Source organism: Capsicum annuum, chromosome 12 (assembly GCF_002878395.1).
Source record: "Capsicum annuum cultivar UCD-10X-F1 chromosome 12, UCD10Xv1.1, whole genome shotgun sequence".
NCBI lineage: Eukaryota > Viridiplantae > Streptophyta > Magnoliopsida > Solanales > Solanaceae > Capsicum > Capsicum annuum.
In genome coordinates, this window is record NC_061122.1 from 125,777,163 (window position 1) to 125,792,893 (window position 15,731).

Here is a 15,731-nt window from a genome sequence, read left to right on the forward strand (position 1 = left end):
TTTTATAAAAGATATAGTAAAGGGACAAGATATAATAGGAATACCACACTCAATATCAACATAAACAGGACTCACCAAGTAATACAATAAACGATACAACACTCTGAAATAATAGCTACTAGCACGGATAACAAAACAAAGCCCTCCTACCTCCTAACACTGACGCACTCCTTCTTATTATCCTCCTACCCTAATCCGCCTCCTCCACACCTTCCTATCTAAGGTCATGGCCTTGATAAGCTGAAGCTGCTTCATGTCATGTTTAATCACCTCCCTCTAATATTTCTTCGGTTTACCTCTACCTCACCTGAATCCATCCCTAGCCAACCTCTCACACCTCCGCACTAGGACATTCGTGCCTCTCCCCATCACATGTCCGAACCATCTCAACATCGCTTCCCTCATCTCGGATTTCATCGGAGCCACTCCTACCTTATCTCGAATAATCTTATTTCTAATCCTATCTTTCCTAGTACACTCACACATCAACCGTAGCATTCTCATCTCCACCTTCATCTTTTGGACGTGAGATTTCTTGACTGGCCAACACTCCACCTCGTATAACATAGCCGGTCTAATAACCACTCTGTAGAATTTGCCTTTGATTTAGGAGGCACCTTCTAGCCAAAATCAAGTCCACTCTTTTTCTTCGATTGTCTATTCCTGTTCTGATGTCTTCAGTAGACCACATAAGCTGCTTCTCATTTTGAGTTCTCTTACCATGACTTTTAAACGCTTAGACCGAAACAAGAGATGTTGGTTCAATCAGTTTAAAACATTGGTACAAAATCTAACTATCAGCTGACATTTGAATCTATGACTAAGGGTGATACAGAGCATTCCAGCAAGCTTGTTTTGTTTAATTTAATTTTTGGTCTAACTTAATCATTGTGATGCATTCATGGTGGTACACCAAGCTACTGACAGAATACAAATATGGAACTCATTACTGTCGCAGAGTTCCACAAAATATAACAGGTGTGAGCTCTTAATCTATTTTCATCCCAAACTCTAATTATACATCAGCCTTGCATTATTCCTATATTTTTTTTTTTTTTTGGTTTTAGCCTTTCCCTTGTTTTTTCACTTTTTCGTTCTTTTTCCATTCATTTCTTCCCTTGGGAATAACCAGATCAAAGCAAATGTTATACAAAGAAGATACAATCCTCCTAAAACTTCTCTAATTGTCAAAGTCACAAATATAAGCTTCCAGATACCCAGGCGTTGTGGGATCATTTAGAAAGAAATACTGAAAAAGAAGTTAGTCTTCTTTCCATTTTAGACAGCCTCTATTTGAAGCCGACTATTAGTTTCCACTTTTTGTTTTGATGTATTAATGGAGCTTTTGCAGTAAACTATGTTGAAGGCCAAAGGCCCCTTGATAGTTACTATGATATCTCATCACTAGTTTACTATATGTTCCCATTTTCTTTTTCTTTTTTTTTTTTTTTGGAAATTGGCAACATGTTTCATATGTATTTAAATAGTGATCAGCACAAAGGTCGTGCTGATCAGCAGTTACAAAACATTAGAGATTCCCATATACAAAAAACTTACAGGAATTCTATGACTTCAAGTATGTGGTCCAGTCGTTTACAAAGCTTGGCTTACACCAAAAAAGAAAAAGTAATATACAATTCAGTTTTATCTCTAGATGTAATTACTTGTGTCCTTAAAACATGTGAAGTTCCTTTGCCAACTGTCCACCAAATGCATGCTGGAAACTTTCTATCATATCTTTTAACTGACACCACCAACTACACCAGACCAACATACGCCCCGTTGTTATTTGTTAACTTATGCTAAGCATATTTCTTTAGAAATCATAGATTTAGTAAGGTTAGATGGACTTGATTGATCTTATATATATGTTCATATTAGGATTAAATTTTACCTTTTCAAAAAAATATATATTTTCATGTTAGGTAGGCCAGTTATTTTGTTTGCCAATTTTCCTCAACAGATGGTATGTGCTGAATGGACCCAATTCAGCTCATTGAACTGAATGTTGAGGTGGATGTGTGGGCATACTAGGAGTGGTAAGATTAGAAATGATGATATCTGGGACAAGGTAGGAGTGACCTCTGTGGTGGACCAGATGAAGGAAGCGAGGTTGAGATGGTTTGGGTATGTGAAGAGGTGGAGTGTAGATGCCTCAGTGAGAAGGTTTGAGAGGTTGACAATGATGGGCATCAGGAGAGGTAGAGGCAGGCATGATGAAGAAGTATTGGAGGAGGTGATTAGATAGGACATGTTACATCTTGAGCTTACCGAGGACATAACTTTCTATAGAAGGATTTGGAATTCAAGGATTATGGTAGAATGTTAGTTGTTAATTGCGTGTTCTCACACTTACCTGCGGACAGGATTGGTTGTCGACTTGGACCTACTTTCTTACCAGTTGTACTAACATTGTTCTCGTAGTTTCTTGTTCTTTGGTTTCGGTAATCATCTGTACTTTTTGTGCTTCGATGAGCACATTATTTTGTTTACAGTTCTTTCCTACGTATGTTATGTACTGCTCTCCGTTTCACATTATTTTTGTGAAATTTCGTTGTTGTTACTACTTTCATTTTTGTATTCTCTTTTTCAAATTGCTTGGGAATGTTAATGTTAAGCCAAGGGTCTATCGGAAACAACTTCTATATCTTTATGAGGTAGAGGTGAGGTCTGCGTACACTCTATCTTTCCCAAACCCCACTTGTGGGATTCCAGTGTATGCTGTTGTTGTTGAACTGAAACACTTTTTCCCATTCTTTTTGTTCTGAGTTTTATATTGGTGTTTATCGTCTTCTCGTTAATGTTGTTATGTGGAAGTGAAATGATGCTGGAAACAGTATGATCTAACACCTTTTTCTTTCCTATTGCTAAACATTTTGTGCCATTAATCACTCTCTTCAGGCTACAGTACAGCTCGATGATCTGATGAAAGTTATATATTGAACAGGGGATATTCAGAGAAGGTTGTGTACTGCTGCAGAAATTAGTTTCTACTTCAGTAACACCATAACATCAGGGTCCAATTATTTAACGCCCAACAGAAACTGTAATTTGACATCTTGGGTTTCAGGCTGTGAACCAGGATGGGGCTGTAGCACTGACTCAGATCAGAATCCCGACTTAAGAAATTCTAGAGAAATACCTGCGAGAACTGTTGCTTGTCAGCCCTGTTGTGAGGGTTTCTTCTGTCCTCATGGTCTTACTTGTATGATACGTAAGTACATAACAAATATTATCAGCTTTTCAAAAAAATTAATCAGTATTATCTACAGCTTCTTCTTCAACCATTTTTGAGGAGAAACCACAATTTAGAATTTAATTCTTGTGTTAGTACAAGCACTTGTTTTTCACTTATGCTCTAGTATCAAGGAAGCTATTTATTACTATCTTCTAGATTCCTTTGAGTGGACTGTAAAATTCTTGTATTGTATATATGCATGCGGTCAGTAGCTTTATGGTAAACTAATTTAAGAGATAACTAGCATACTGCAGCTTCATTTGAACAAGGAGGCTTCTATTGCTGCTTTATTGGAAAAGAAACAACATTGTCTAATTATTTTATCATACATAGGACTAGCAACCTAACAGTTGTTCCTACTTTTTACTCCTCCTCCTGAATCCTGAGTTAAAATAGCTGGTTAGGGTCTCATAAACTGCTTGTGCCAAGGTTGTGGTATGATGTACTGATACCGTCTCTAGAGTATGATAGTTTAGTTCAAGCTTTGTTGCAGAAGATATATATAATCAGCTCATACATTGACATCCTTCATGAACAAGGTTTGCAAAAGGGATTGCTGTTGACTTAGCATATATAGTGCCACGTCCAGTAATTTGATGTTTTGTTACAATGCCTTCAGCTTATGTATACGCTACATGGAATAGTCAAGTGTTACTCTATTTTTTGCTTATTTTGGTTAATGTATACAACTTCTTAAATCTTAGTTTCTATTTTTTTCTGATAAGTACCTTATTTGCTGATTCTTAACAAAAGAAAAGATGTCTAATAGCTTTTTCATTTTTCTAGCCTGTCCTTTAGGTTCCTACTGCCCACTTGCCACACTCAATATGAATACTGGAATATGTGAACCGTGAGTTCAGATTCTTGTTACAAGGCTGCTCTGATATTTTTTCACTTCCTTTTTTACCCATTTTTTGTTTGCATAACATGTTTGTTGGTATGTCTGTAGATATAGTTATCAATTACCTCCTGGGCAGCCAAGTCATACTTGTGGTGGGGCAAACATTTGGTCTGATGTTCGCAGAAGCTCAGAGGTATTCTGTTCTGCAGGATCCTATTGTCCAACAAATACAGAGAAGAATCCTTGCAGTAGTGGGTAGTATTTTCTCTCAGAACACCTGATAAAAGTCTGGTTATCTTCTAGCTGTAAAATTTTTATATCAGGATTATGAGCCTATTTGGATTTGCTTATTTTAGGTGGTTTAAAGCCAAAATAGTTTTTAAATACTTTTGAAGTGTTTGGGTAAAGCACTTGGTTTTAGGCCAAAATGCTAAAACTAAGCCAAAAACCATAAGTTAGGATTTCTAACATGGCTTTTGGCTTATAAGTCAAAAGTCAATCCAAACAGGCGCTACGTCTTATTACAGAAATCCCTTGGGAAATCCTTATTACTAGGGATGGCAATGGTGCGGTGCAGGTTTTTTCTAAACCCGCAAGTTTTAAAACCGCACCGCATCACCTTTAAACCCGCATAAACCCGCCCCACATTCATACCCGCGCATAACCGCACCGCACCGCCCCATGTTTTTATTTTTTTGAAAAATTTGTAACTCCATTGAAAATCATAATATTTTCAAATCTACAACTAGGAAATAATAACTAATTTCTATTGTATCATTTTTCACTAAAAAATTGTCAAAAAGTATAACGTGTACAAGTAATGATCGAATATCATATTTTTATTAAAATAAATAGAGATGTGAAAAAAGCTACTATAAAATTATTTATTTGTAGTGTTATATATGTCGTTTTAAGTATCATAAAATTTTAAGTAAAGAATCCATATAATTTTAGGTATATTCACGAGAACAATACTAATTTTTAGCTTTTTTTAATTTAAACCCGCATATACCCGCAACCCGCACCGCATCGCACCATTAAAAAAAAACTTACTTTAAACCGCCCTGCACCGGCACCGCACCGCACCGCCCCATTGCCATCCCTACTTATTACTTAATTATACTTCACTACACACTTACTTGGTGACATTTCATCAATTTTACTCCTCTTATGGCATTTATTTCAAGGCTAATCTATACCCTGTAATTACAGGAATTACTGCCCAACAGGTTCTACGGCTGAGAAACGTAAGTTCCAGGTTGAAAATGACCAATTATTTGCAATACATTGTTGAAATAGTAGTCTTTTTATACAAAATAAATAACAAATCCATATGTATTTCCATTAAGCATATTCCAATTGCATGAATTTAGATTCTTTCTCCAATGGTGCTTCTTCATGTAACAGTCACCTCTTGATGGACTTGCAGGATGCTTCAAGTTAACTTCATGTAATCCAAATACTGCAAGTCAGAATATTCATGCATATGGGGCGATGCTCATAGTAAGTTTTGATTATTATCACCTCACTGCCTGCCTGATTTCTCTTCGTTGTTTCTAGCTGTTTCTAGGTTTATACGAAGTACTTTTTTTTTTGAGGTTTATATTAAGTGAGAACTGGATTCAGTAATGTAACAAATTAACTGAGGTTTTCAATTAAAGTTCACTCTTCTGTTGCCAACTTGCAATAACCTTTCTGGTGATAAAAAATTCACCAGAAATTATTGTGCTACCTTCCCAGTGCTGAAGTTGAAATTGGTCCCGCTCTTTAGTATTTGAATTTCTTTATTGTTTGATGTTCAAGACATTATACCACAATAGGAGATTCAAGTCTTGTTCATCCTTGTAGGCAGCTATAGCCACACTTCTACTTATAATTTACAACTGTTCGGACCAAATCATCACCATACGAGAAAGGAGACTTGCTGGATCACGGGAAGCAGCTGCAAAAGTTGTTAAAGAAAAGATACAGGCACGTGCAAGGTGGAAAGCCGCAAAAGAGGCTGCTAAAAAGCATGCCATTGAATTGCAAGGCCAATTTTCACGCAAATTTTCTCGCAAACAAAATGTCACGATCAGTGACAAGGTCACAGTACTGAATGAGGAATACACTGATACCGAAGGTGTTTCATATCCATCAAAGGAGCACAGTGCTTCTTCAGTGTCCAAGAAATCGCAAAGCATATCTGAAGTCGAGGAAACAGGATCCAGTCCGTTGATGACGATGATTAATGAAATTGAAGAACAAAGTTTTGATAGTTCAGAATCTTTCAGTTTGGAGATCAAAGAAAGAAATTTGAAAACCAAAAAGCCCAAAGGGAAAGATATTCATACTCATAGTCAAATTTTTAAGTATGCATATGCGCAACTTGAGATAGAAAAAGCTCAGCAACAGCAGAATAAAAACCTTACTTTTTCTGGTGTAATTTCAATGGCCACAAATACCGATTACAGGAAAAGACCTGTAATTGAGATAGGTTTTACAGATTTAACTGTTACTTTGAAGGGAAAAAAGAAGCATCTGTTACGATCTGTTAATGGAAAAATCATGCCTGGTCATATTACTGCTGTCATGGGTCCATCAGGAGCTGGGAAAACTACTCTCCTTTCAGCTCTGGCAGGAAAAAATGTTGGATGTACAACTTCTGGTTCCATCCTTATAAATGGAAAATCAGAACCACTCCGTTCGTACAGAAAAATTGTTGGTTTTGTGCCACAGGATGATATTGTGCATGGCAACTTGACTGTTGAGGAAAATCTATGGTTCAATGCAAGGTGCAGGTATGTAATAGTTGGTTCCGTTATAGTGTATGTCCTTGGGACTCTCCACAATCTTATCATTTAAAAGAAACACATTGGAAGTCATGTTATAATGTTCAGCACAGGCTACATTTCAAAATTCTCAATTACTTCTAAATCACCATATCAAGCAGCAAACACATTGTTCTATTGACTACTACTGCTGGCTTGTATCTCAAGTTGATCTGATTGCTATAGCTGTTCGTTCAAAAGATAGAATTGTTGACTTCTTGTACTTTTAAAAGGTTGTCAGCAGATTTGCAAAAGCAAGACAAAGTTCTTATTGTTGAGAGAGTCATTGATTTCTTGGGCTTACAAAGTGTGCGCAGTTCCTTGGTTGGAACAGTAGAAAAACGAGGTATCTCTGGAGGCCAACGGAAACGAGTGAATGTGGGGCTAGAGTTGGTAATGGAACCATCACTTCTGTTTCTGGATGAACCTACTTCTGGACTGGACAGTGCATCTTCTCAATTACTTCTTAGAGCACTTCGACGTGAAGCCCTTGAAGGAGTCAATATATGCATGGTTGTCCACCAGCCAAGGTAACCTGCAGAATGTTAACTTGGATTTTGATACTACATTTACGAATAACCTTTCTGTTTAATACGTATTAGTCTTGCAGCACAACTGCAAAAGCATGCAGTCTCTAATTGTAATTTCCGTAAGCTATAAATTAATTGATAATTTTTAGAATAGGATTAGTATAGCTTTGTCCAGGAGACCAAATGGGTAGGTTTTAAGGCGAGGGATGTGGACGGGTATAAGTTGTGGTACTCTGGTAGCGTGAGACAGGAATGAGGTAGGTATCTTAGTAGATGAAGAACTTAGGAGGCAGGTGGTGGAGGTTAAGCGGGTCAACGATAGGTTGATGTCGATTAAGTTGGTCATTGGAGGGTCTATGTTGAATGTTATCAGTGCCTGCGCTTCATAAGCGGGCTTGGACGAGGAGGAGAAGAAGAGCTTTTGGGATGTTTTGGATGAGGTGGTGAGAGACCTTTCGAGCATTGAGAAGCTTTTCATAGGAGGGGATTTCAAAGGGTATATTGGGTCATTATTGAAAGGCTATGATGAAGTGCATGAAGGTTTCAGTTTCGGGGAAATGAATGAAAGAGGAGCTTCACTTTTGGATTTTGCTAGGGCCTTTAGGTTGGGGTAGCGAATTCGAGCTCCTTGAAGAAGGAGGAATACCTTATTACCTTTCGTAGTTCAGTGGCCAAGACTCAGATAGACTTTTTGCTCTTCAGGAAGCGTGATAGAGCGCTATGTAAAGACTGTTAAGTCATACCTAGTGAAAATCTTTCAACCTAACATAAACTTCTACTAATGGACTTGGAAATCCAAAAGGGCATTAAAAAAAAGGTGTAGAGGATCAACATAGGATTAAGTTGGGTAGCTTTGACTTTGGCCAGTGCTTTAGAGATTGGGGAGAAGTGGATGACAATGGGTACTTGGGAGAGTAGATGGGATATGGATAGTATGTAGGAGATGATTGCAGTTGCATCAGGGAGACAACTATAAAGCTGTTGAGTGTCTCGAGAGGCCAATCTAGCAAGCACCGAGGGGACTGGTGGTGTAACGAAGAAGTTAAAAGGAAGGTGGAGACTAAGAAGGTGACTTATGCAAAGTTGGTTAAGAGCAAGGAGGACGATGAGAAGTGGACGAATAGGGAGGGGTATAAATTAGCTAGGAAGGAGGCTAAGTTAGTGGTTATGGCGGATAAGACAACAACTTTCGAGAGTTTGTATGCGACTTTAGAGGAGAAAGACGGAGATAAAGAAGTTGTATAGGCCTGTCAAGGCTAGGGAGCGGAGCGCCCGTAACCTTGACCAAGTAAAGTACATCTAGGGAGAGGATGGGAAAATGTTGGCGGAGGATGCCCACATTAGGAGGAAGTGACAATCCTATTTCCTTAAACTTTTGAACTATGAGGGGGATAGAGGTTTCGTGCTTGGGGACTTGGAGCTCTAAGAGAGGCGTCGTGATTACGGTTATTGTAGTCGTACCAAAGTGGAGGAGGTCAATGCTGCCATTTTTACGATGCGTATGGTTCGGGTGATTGGGCCAGATGAGATTTCGGTGGATTTTTGGAAGAGCACTGGCGGGGCAAGTATGGAGTGATTTATAAGGTTCTTTAACATCATTTTTAGGACGGCGAAGATGCCCGAATCTTGGAGATGGAGTACGATGATTCCATTATATAAGAACAAGGGGTATATTCATAGTTGTAACAACTATAAGGGTATCAAGTTGTTGATCCATAATATGAAGGTCTGGGAAAGGGTCCTAGAGCTGAGGCTGAGGAGGATCGTGACTATTTTCAAGAATCAGTTCTGTTTCATGCCAGGTCGCTCGACTACTGAGGCCATTCACCTCATGAGAAGGTTATTTGAGCAGTTTAGGGAGAGGAAGTACTTGCACATGGTATTCATCGATCTTGAGAAGCGTACGACAAAGTCCCCAAAGAGATTTTGTAGAGATGCTTGGAGGCTAGCGGTGTGCTCGTGGCATACACTAGGTCGATTTAGGACATGTACGACGAAGCGAAAACTCATGTGAGGACGGTAGGAGGAGATTCAGAACACTTTCCAGTTTTGATAGGGTTGCACCAGGGATCATCTCTTAGCCTGTTTTTATTTGCTTTGGTGATGGATATTTTGACGCAACGTATTCAAGGGGAGGTGCCTTGGTGTATGTTATTTGCTGATGATGTTATACTAACTGACGAGACTGGGAGAGGAGTTAATGATAAGTTAGAAGTTTGGAGACAGACCCTAAAGTCTAAAGGGTTTAGGTTGTGCAAGATCAGAACAGAGTACTTGGAATGTAAGTTCAGTGATTCGACGTATGAGACTGACATGGTAGTGGACCTAGATTCTCAGACCATTTGGAGGAGGGATAGTTTCAAGTATCTTGAGTCTATGATTCAAGAGAATGGAGAGATTGTCGAGGGTGTCATGCACCGTATTAGTGTAGGGTAGTTGAAGTGAAGGTTAGCTCGGGAGTCTAGTGTTATACAAAGGTGCCTCCTAAGCTTATAGGTAAGTTCTACGAAGTGGCAGTCTGACCGGCTATGTTGTATGGAGTGGAGTGTTGGTCAGTTAAGAACTCCCACATCCAAAAGTTGAAGGTGGCGGAGATGAGGATGAGGTTATTCGAAAGATAGTGGGAGTGACTTCGGTGGAAGATAAGATGCGGGAAGTGAAGTTGCGATTGTTTGAGCATATGATGAGGAGGTGCGCGGATACTCCAGTACGGAGGTGTTAGAGGCTGGCTACGGAGGGTTTTAGGTGGGGTAGGGGTAGGACGAAGAAATATTGGAGGGAGGTGAATAGGCATGACATAAAACGGTTACAGCTTAGGAGGACATGACCCTTGATAGGAAAGTGTGGAGAATGCTAATTAAGGTAGAGGGTTAGTGGGTAGTAGTGCATTTGTAATAATAGAGAGGAGTGCTTTATTTTTATCTGTGCCTGTAGTTTCTTGTTCATAGTGTTTTGATTATGTTTTTGATTTCAACTAGATAGTTTATAGTATTAATTTGTCGGTGTCTTGTTTCTTTTATTATCTAGCGGTGTATTATCCCATTTTGTTTATTTTTATGTTTTTTGTTTGTTATATTGTTATCTGTCCTGAGCCAGCGGTCTATCGGAAACAACCTCTTGACTTCATCTGAGGTTGTGGTATGGATTGCGCACTTTACCCTCACCAATCCCCACATGGTGTGAATATACTGGGTATGTTGTTGTTGTTGTTGTTGTTAGAATAGAAGAAATCTTCTTCTAGCTAGTGGAGTTCCCTTCTGATTGATAAATATGCTGTGTTGTCTTGTGACTGAATCCTTGCTTAGTCCTCCACATAGGCAGTCAGCTTTCATCATATATTGGAAATCAACCCAGAAGTCCCCCCCAAAAAATCAATTTTTGAACTGCAGATACAGTGACGTGGACTTTTTAAGATGCTAATTGTTTTCTTTTCTCATAATCACCTTTTTTCCACTTTGCTGTTCCAGCTACACCTTATTCAAGATGTTTGATGATTTGATACTCTTAGCAAAAGGTGGTCTTGTAGTATACCTTGGTCCTGTAAAGAAAGTTGAAGACTACTTTGCAGGCCTTGGTGTCGATGTCCCAGAACGTGTTAATCCTCCGGACTACTACATAGATATTTTGGAAGGGCTGGTGAAACCAAGCACCAGTTCAAATGTGAACTACAAGGAGCTTCCTGTGTTGTGGATGCTTCACAATGGTTATTCTGTGCCCCTGGAAATGCAACAGAGTGCCGCTGTGCTTGCATCCTCACCAGTGGAATTAAACATTGGCAATCAAGCAACTTTTGATCATGTAACAGAGGAAAATTCCTTTGCTGGCGAAATGTGGCAAGACATGAAGACTAAAGTGGAGCGCCAGCGTGATATTATACTGCACAACTTTATGAGGTCAAAGGACCTCTCCAACCGGAGAACTCCAAATGTTCTTCTGCAATATAAGTACTTCATCGGAAGGTACATAATCAAAAAATCTATTTCTTTTTATTGGAGGGTTCTTTCTGTGTTTTATTATGAATTCATAATATAGAAAAAAGCTTTACAAAAAGGTAAGTTGAAGAATTTCTCAAGTATTGAATCACTGATCTGAGAATCGGGGTCCCAAATAATCTCTATACCCGTTATCCAGTTCACTTTCACTAATTTTGACACTTTCCACAAGTTAAACAAAGTTGCCTGCATATTTATGTGACCTAATAATTTCTTGGAATTGCTCGATAATTGATATTATTATCTGTTCGCTGTTATTTATTGCAACCAGTATCTAGTTTTAGTTGAGTTACATCAGTATTGACAGGCAAGCAACTTATCCAATGTCAGCAATATCTCTCTAGAATCGTAAGCCATTGAAGAGGAGAAGTGTAGCTCAATCTGCCTGCAAGAATGAGGAATCTTTTGAATCTCCTACAGTGGTCTAATGAATTTAGCATCAGTTTCACAACTGAAGTAATTTTGTTGATACAAAAAGAAAGAAAAGATGATGGTTGTTAACATACCCTTACACTTTTGGTAGTTTGGGACACATTTTCATAACCCCTGCTTGTGGCTAAAAAGTAGACCCCAAAAAGAAGAGCTATGAATGCTTTCAGAGATCAAGGTTTTCTTTCCATCAAAATAAAGAAGGCTGGTCAATTTTTATAAGATCCTCTACTTACTGTCAAATGAAGCTCCTCACAGAATTCCAGCGTGCTGATTTGGTATCAGTCAAAGGGAATTCTGTCGTTCCTAGGATTATATGTCGTCAACTGGATCTATCTTGCTGAAACTTTTCTAGCTGTTTTTCAGTGAATCAACTTCTGAAATTATGAACTCATCTCCTAATTCCTAAATCCTAAACCATTCTTTCTGACCGCCAAAAGTAAAAGTAAAGAAACGGAAAAAGTAAATCTGTGCAAAATAAATATATAGAAAGAAGAAATGCATCCCTCTTCTTCATTTGCCTACTTATTTGACCCTTGTGTTAAGTTGTCATCTCAAGACGCGCACAGCTATCATTTAAGAACATTGTTCATTCCCCGTCAAATTATTGTCTCCATCACATTCAGGCATTTTAAAGAGGCCTTATGTTTGTTTTCCTTTTTTTGATGTATGTGTTACCTATAAGTCGGGACCAAGTTTTAGTTACGTTAGTACGTTTTCTTTAGGTTTTATGTTTTCTATCGGAAACAGCCTCTCTACTTCTTCGGAGGTAGCGGTATGGACTGCGTACATTTCACCCTCCCCAGACCTCATTGTGTGGGAATATACTGGGTTGTTATTGTTGTTGTTATGTTTTCTAGGAGTTTCTTAGGCGTATCTGAGATTTATATGCTAGTAGAAAATATACAAAACTTCAAAGTGCTTATTAATATTATTACGGAAAAGTCAAATATGGCTTAAAGCATTTGAAATTAAGAAGATATTTCCTTCGATAGTTGGTCCAACTATGCCCTTAATTTCACTGGAGCCTCCAATTAACCTAAATAGGTGGTTAATAAGAGAAAAAGGGTCAAATATGCCCTTATTGCATGCAAAATTAAGAATATATGCTCTTCGTTAGTAGTTTTAACATTTCTTTAACATGTAGAGATTTAACATTTCTTTTCTACTTGTGTTTATGTAATAATTAGTGCCAAGCACTAATTTCTACATCGGAATGTAAATGGTTTAACTTAAGTTAAATATTGTTTTTCTTTTTTACATACTAACAATGTAAATAATATTTCGATGTCCCTTATCCAAAAAGAATAATACACACACACACACCTATATATACATATATATATCGATGTAACTGATGTTCGTATCTTTGGTGATAAAAAATTGTAATTATAAATATATTTTTGCTTTTCAGTTTTCTGAACTTTTTCACTATGATTCATGTATTCTCTACACTGCAGTTGTGTCAAATTAAGGAAGAGATAATTTCCATCACGTTATTGTAAAAAAATAATGGATCTTATGTTTAAAGTTTAATTATGCTGTCTAAAACAATGATTTTCCGGAATAACTGCAATCGTCAAGAGTCGATTTTCTCAAAGGAGAAATATTGTTATACAAAAAGTTAAATCTGAGAAAATTGTATTTGATTGAGTATCGTATATGAACTAAACAATTAACGAAGAGCATATTTGTTCAATTTCGAATACTTTAATGTCATATTTGGACCTTTTATTGTTTTATTACTCTCTCCGTTTCATTTTATGTGGCACCCTTTGAGTTGACACGGTATTTAAGAAAAAAAGGAAGACTTTTGAAACTTGAGGTCTAAAATAATTCTTAGATATATGTTTTGTTGTAAATCATTTTACTAAGGGTAAAAGGGGAATTTTAAAGCTAAATTATTTCTAATTATAGTAAGGTGACATTTTTTTTTTGGGACGGACTAAAAAGGAAATTGTGCCACATAAAATGAGATTGAGGGAGTATTATATTTTCGTATAGCATGGATCTGACACGAGCTTAAATGGAGCGGCATGGTCAATGAAGATTCATAGAGATGATCTCGACTAGCCTGAGATCGAGGTTAAGTTGTTGTAGTATAGTTGACTGAGGTTTATATCGAACATGGAGATTTGGCAAGTCAGCTAATTTTATAACTTCTCCCAACAATTATGTTGAAAATCAGGTCATTATTGGGTTATAGCATCGGAGTAGGTCTGGTTTGACTTAATTGTTGGAAAATATTATTTGTCGTTTTTTGACGCTGCAGTTGAATTCTCATATAATGTTTTCTTTATGAAATTATCATAGGGTAAGTAAGCAAAGATTACGAGAAGCAAAAATGCAAGCAATAGATTATCTCATTCTCTTAGTAGCTGGAGCTTGCCTAGGATCACTAACCAAAGTGAGGGATGAAAGCTTTGGTGCACCTGGTTATACACACACAATAATTGCTGTCTGTAAGTTGAATAACCATTATCCAAGGCTGTGAAGTCCTACTACTTCAGAGCACAGTTTCTTTTCCTGAATTTCTGATTCATTTTTTATTTCTTATAATTCTTTTTCAGCTTTGTTATGCAAAATTGCGGCTTTGAGGACATTTGCATTGGACAAGTTACAGTATTGGAGAGAAAGTGCTTCTGGCATTAGTAGCATTGCTCATTTTGCTGCCAAAGATACAATAGATCATTTCAACACTGTGATAAAGCCTGCTGTATATCTGTCAATGTTCTACTTTTTCTGCAACCCGAGATCTTCTTTCGCAGATAATTACATTGTGTTACTGTGCCTTGTGTATTGTGTGACTGGAATGGGTTATGCTTTCACCATCTTCCTAGCACCAGGTCCCTCCCAGCTGGTAAGCATGAATTCCCTGTGAAACATGTCATATTGCTACAGTGTTAGTTTCTTTTCATACCTCTGACGGACATGCTTTACTTGTACATAGTGCTCGGTACTTGTTCCTGTGGTTTTGACACTCATTGCGTCTCGCACCGATGGTAATAAATTCCTCAAAATCTTGGCAGATTTATGCTATCCAAAGTGGGCGCTGGAGGCATTCGTCATTGCAAATGCCGAAAGGTATGTTATGCCATTGAGCTATGAATTGTTCACTGCTTTTACTTTAATGGTTCTAGTTGTGCAATTCTTGGCTTCCCCCTGACTGAAGACTTTTCAAATGTTTGAACAGAAGTATATAATCTCTCTTTCTCTCTCTCACTCTCTCTCTCACACACACATTGGAGGTGGGTGGGTAGGAAAGAGTGGGACGTGATGTCTGTTAAGATTGAATTACCGAGTATCATGCAGTAGCTAAACAAACTAACAAAGTAAACCTTGGACGATGATAACAACACAACAAAAGAAATATACTTGCTCCATTTCAATTTGTGTTTCTTAGTTTGACTCGGCATGGAGTTACGAAAAACAGAAGGCTTTCAAATCGTGTGGTCTTAAGCTAAAGATGTGTATAATGTACCAAAATGCTCTTTGAATTTTGTGGTCTTGAATATGCCCCGTAGCATATTGGGTGTATGTTACACTAATTAGCTAACTATAATTGGAAATTGTCATGTTAGCAAATTCTATTGTAACTGACAGTTAGTTAGTTAAACTAGTCACTGTTCAGTACTGTTACATTGAGTTACTGTTCACGCAAGGTAGTTGAGCTGATAGTTGGTTGAAAATTAGAGGGAATGGGTCAAGGTTACCATTTCTCAAAAAAAAAAATTAGAGGGAGTGGGTCAATTATACAATTGTATATAAACTAGTGAAGTGTACATGAGATTCATAATAATACAATTCATTGCTTTCTTCTCTAAAATTTCTCTTCTTTTTTGTTCTCAACTCTTGGGCTGTTCTGTAATAGCTCATTCCAATTGCTTGAAT

At 37.7% G+C, this 15,731-nt stretch overlaps 1 protein-coding gene across 7 annotated transcripts in view; it reads left to right on the forward strand.

Annotated features, from left to right (window-relative positions):
- Positions 1-15,731, forward strand: part of LOC107850581 (ABC transporter G family member 24) — a 35,683-nt gene that overhangs the window by 4,440 nt on the left and 15,512 nt on the right. For 3 of the 7 annotated variants that reach the window (XM_016695202.2, XM_016695200.2, XM_047400388.1), the window contains exons 3-13: positions 2,948-3,214; positions 4,025-4,088; positions 4,188-4,334; positions 5,292-5,326; positions 5,509-5,582; positions 5,928-6,859; positions 7,123-7,419; positions 10,887-11,378; positions 14,154-14,302; positions 14,411-14,700; positions 14,791-14,924. In XM_016695202.2, coding sequence (XP_016550688.1) covers positions 2,948-3,214; positions 4,025-4,088; positions 4,188-4,334; positions 5,292-5,326; positions 5,509-5,582; positions 5,928-6,859; positions 7,123-7,419; positions 10,887-11,378; positions 14,154-14,302; positions 14,411-14,700; positions 14,791-14,924 — 2,881 coding nt within the window. The remainder of the gene's footprint in view (positions 1-2,947; positions 3,215-4,024; positions 4,089-4,187; positions 4,335-5,291; positions 5,327-5,508; positions 5,583-5,927; positions 6,860-7,122; positions 7,420-10,886; positions 11,379-14,153; positions 14,303-14,410; positions 14,701-14,790; positions 14,925-15,731) is intronic. The other 4 variants (XM_016695201.2, XM_016695203.2, XM_047400389.1 and 1 more) reach the window with 2 other exon arrangements.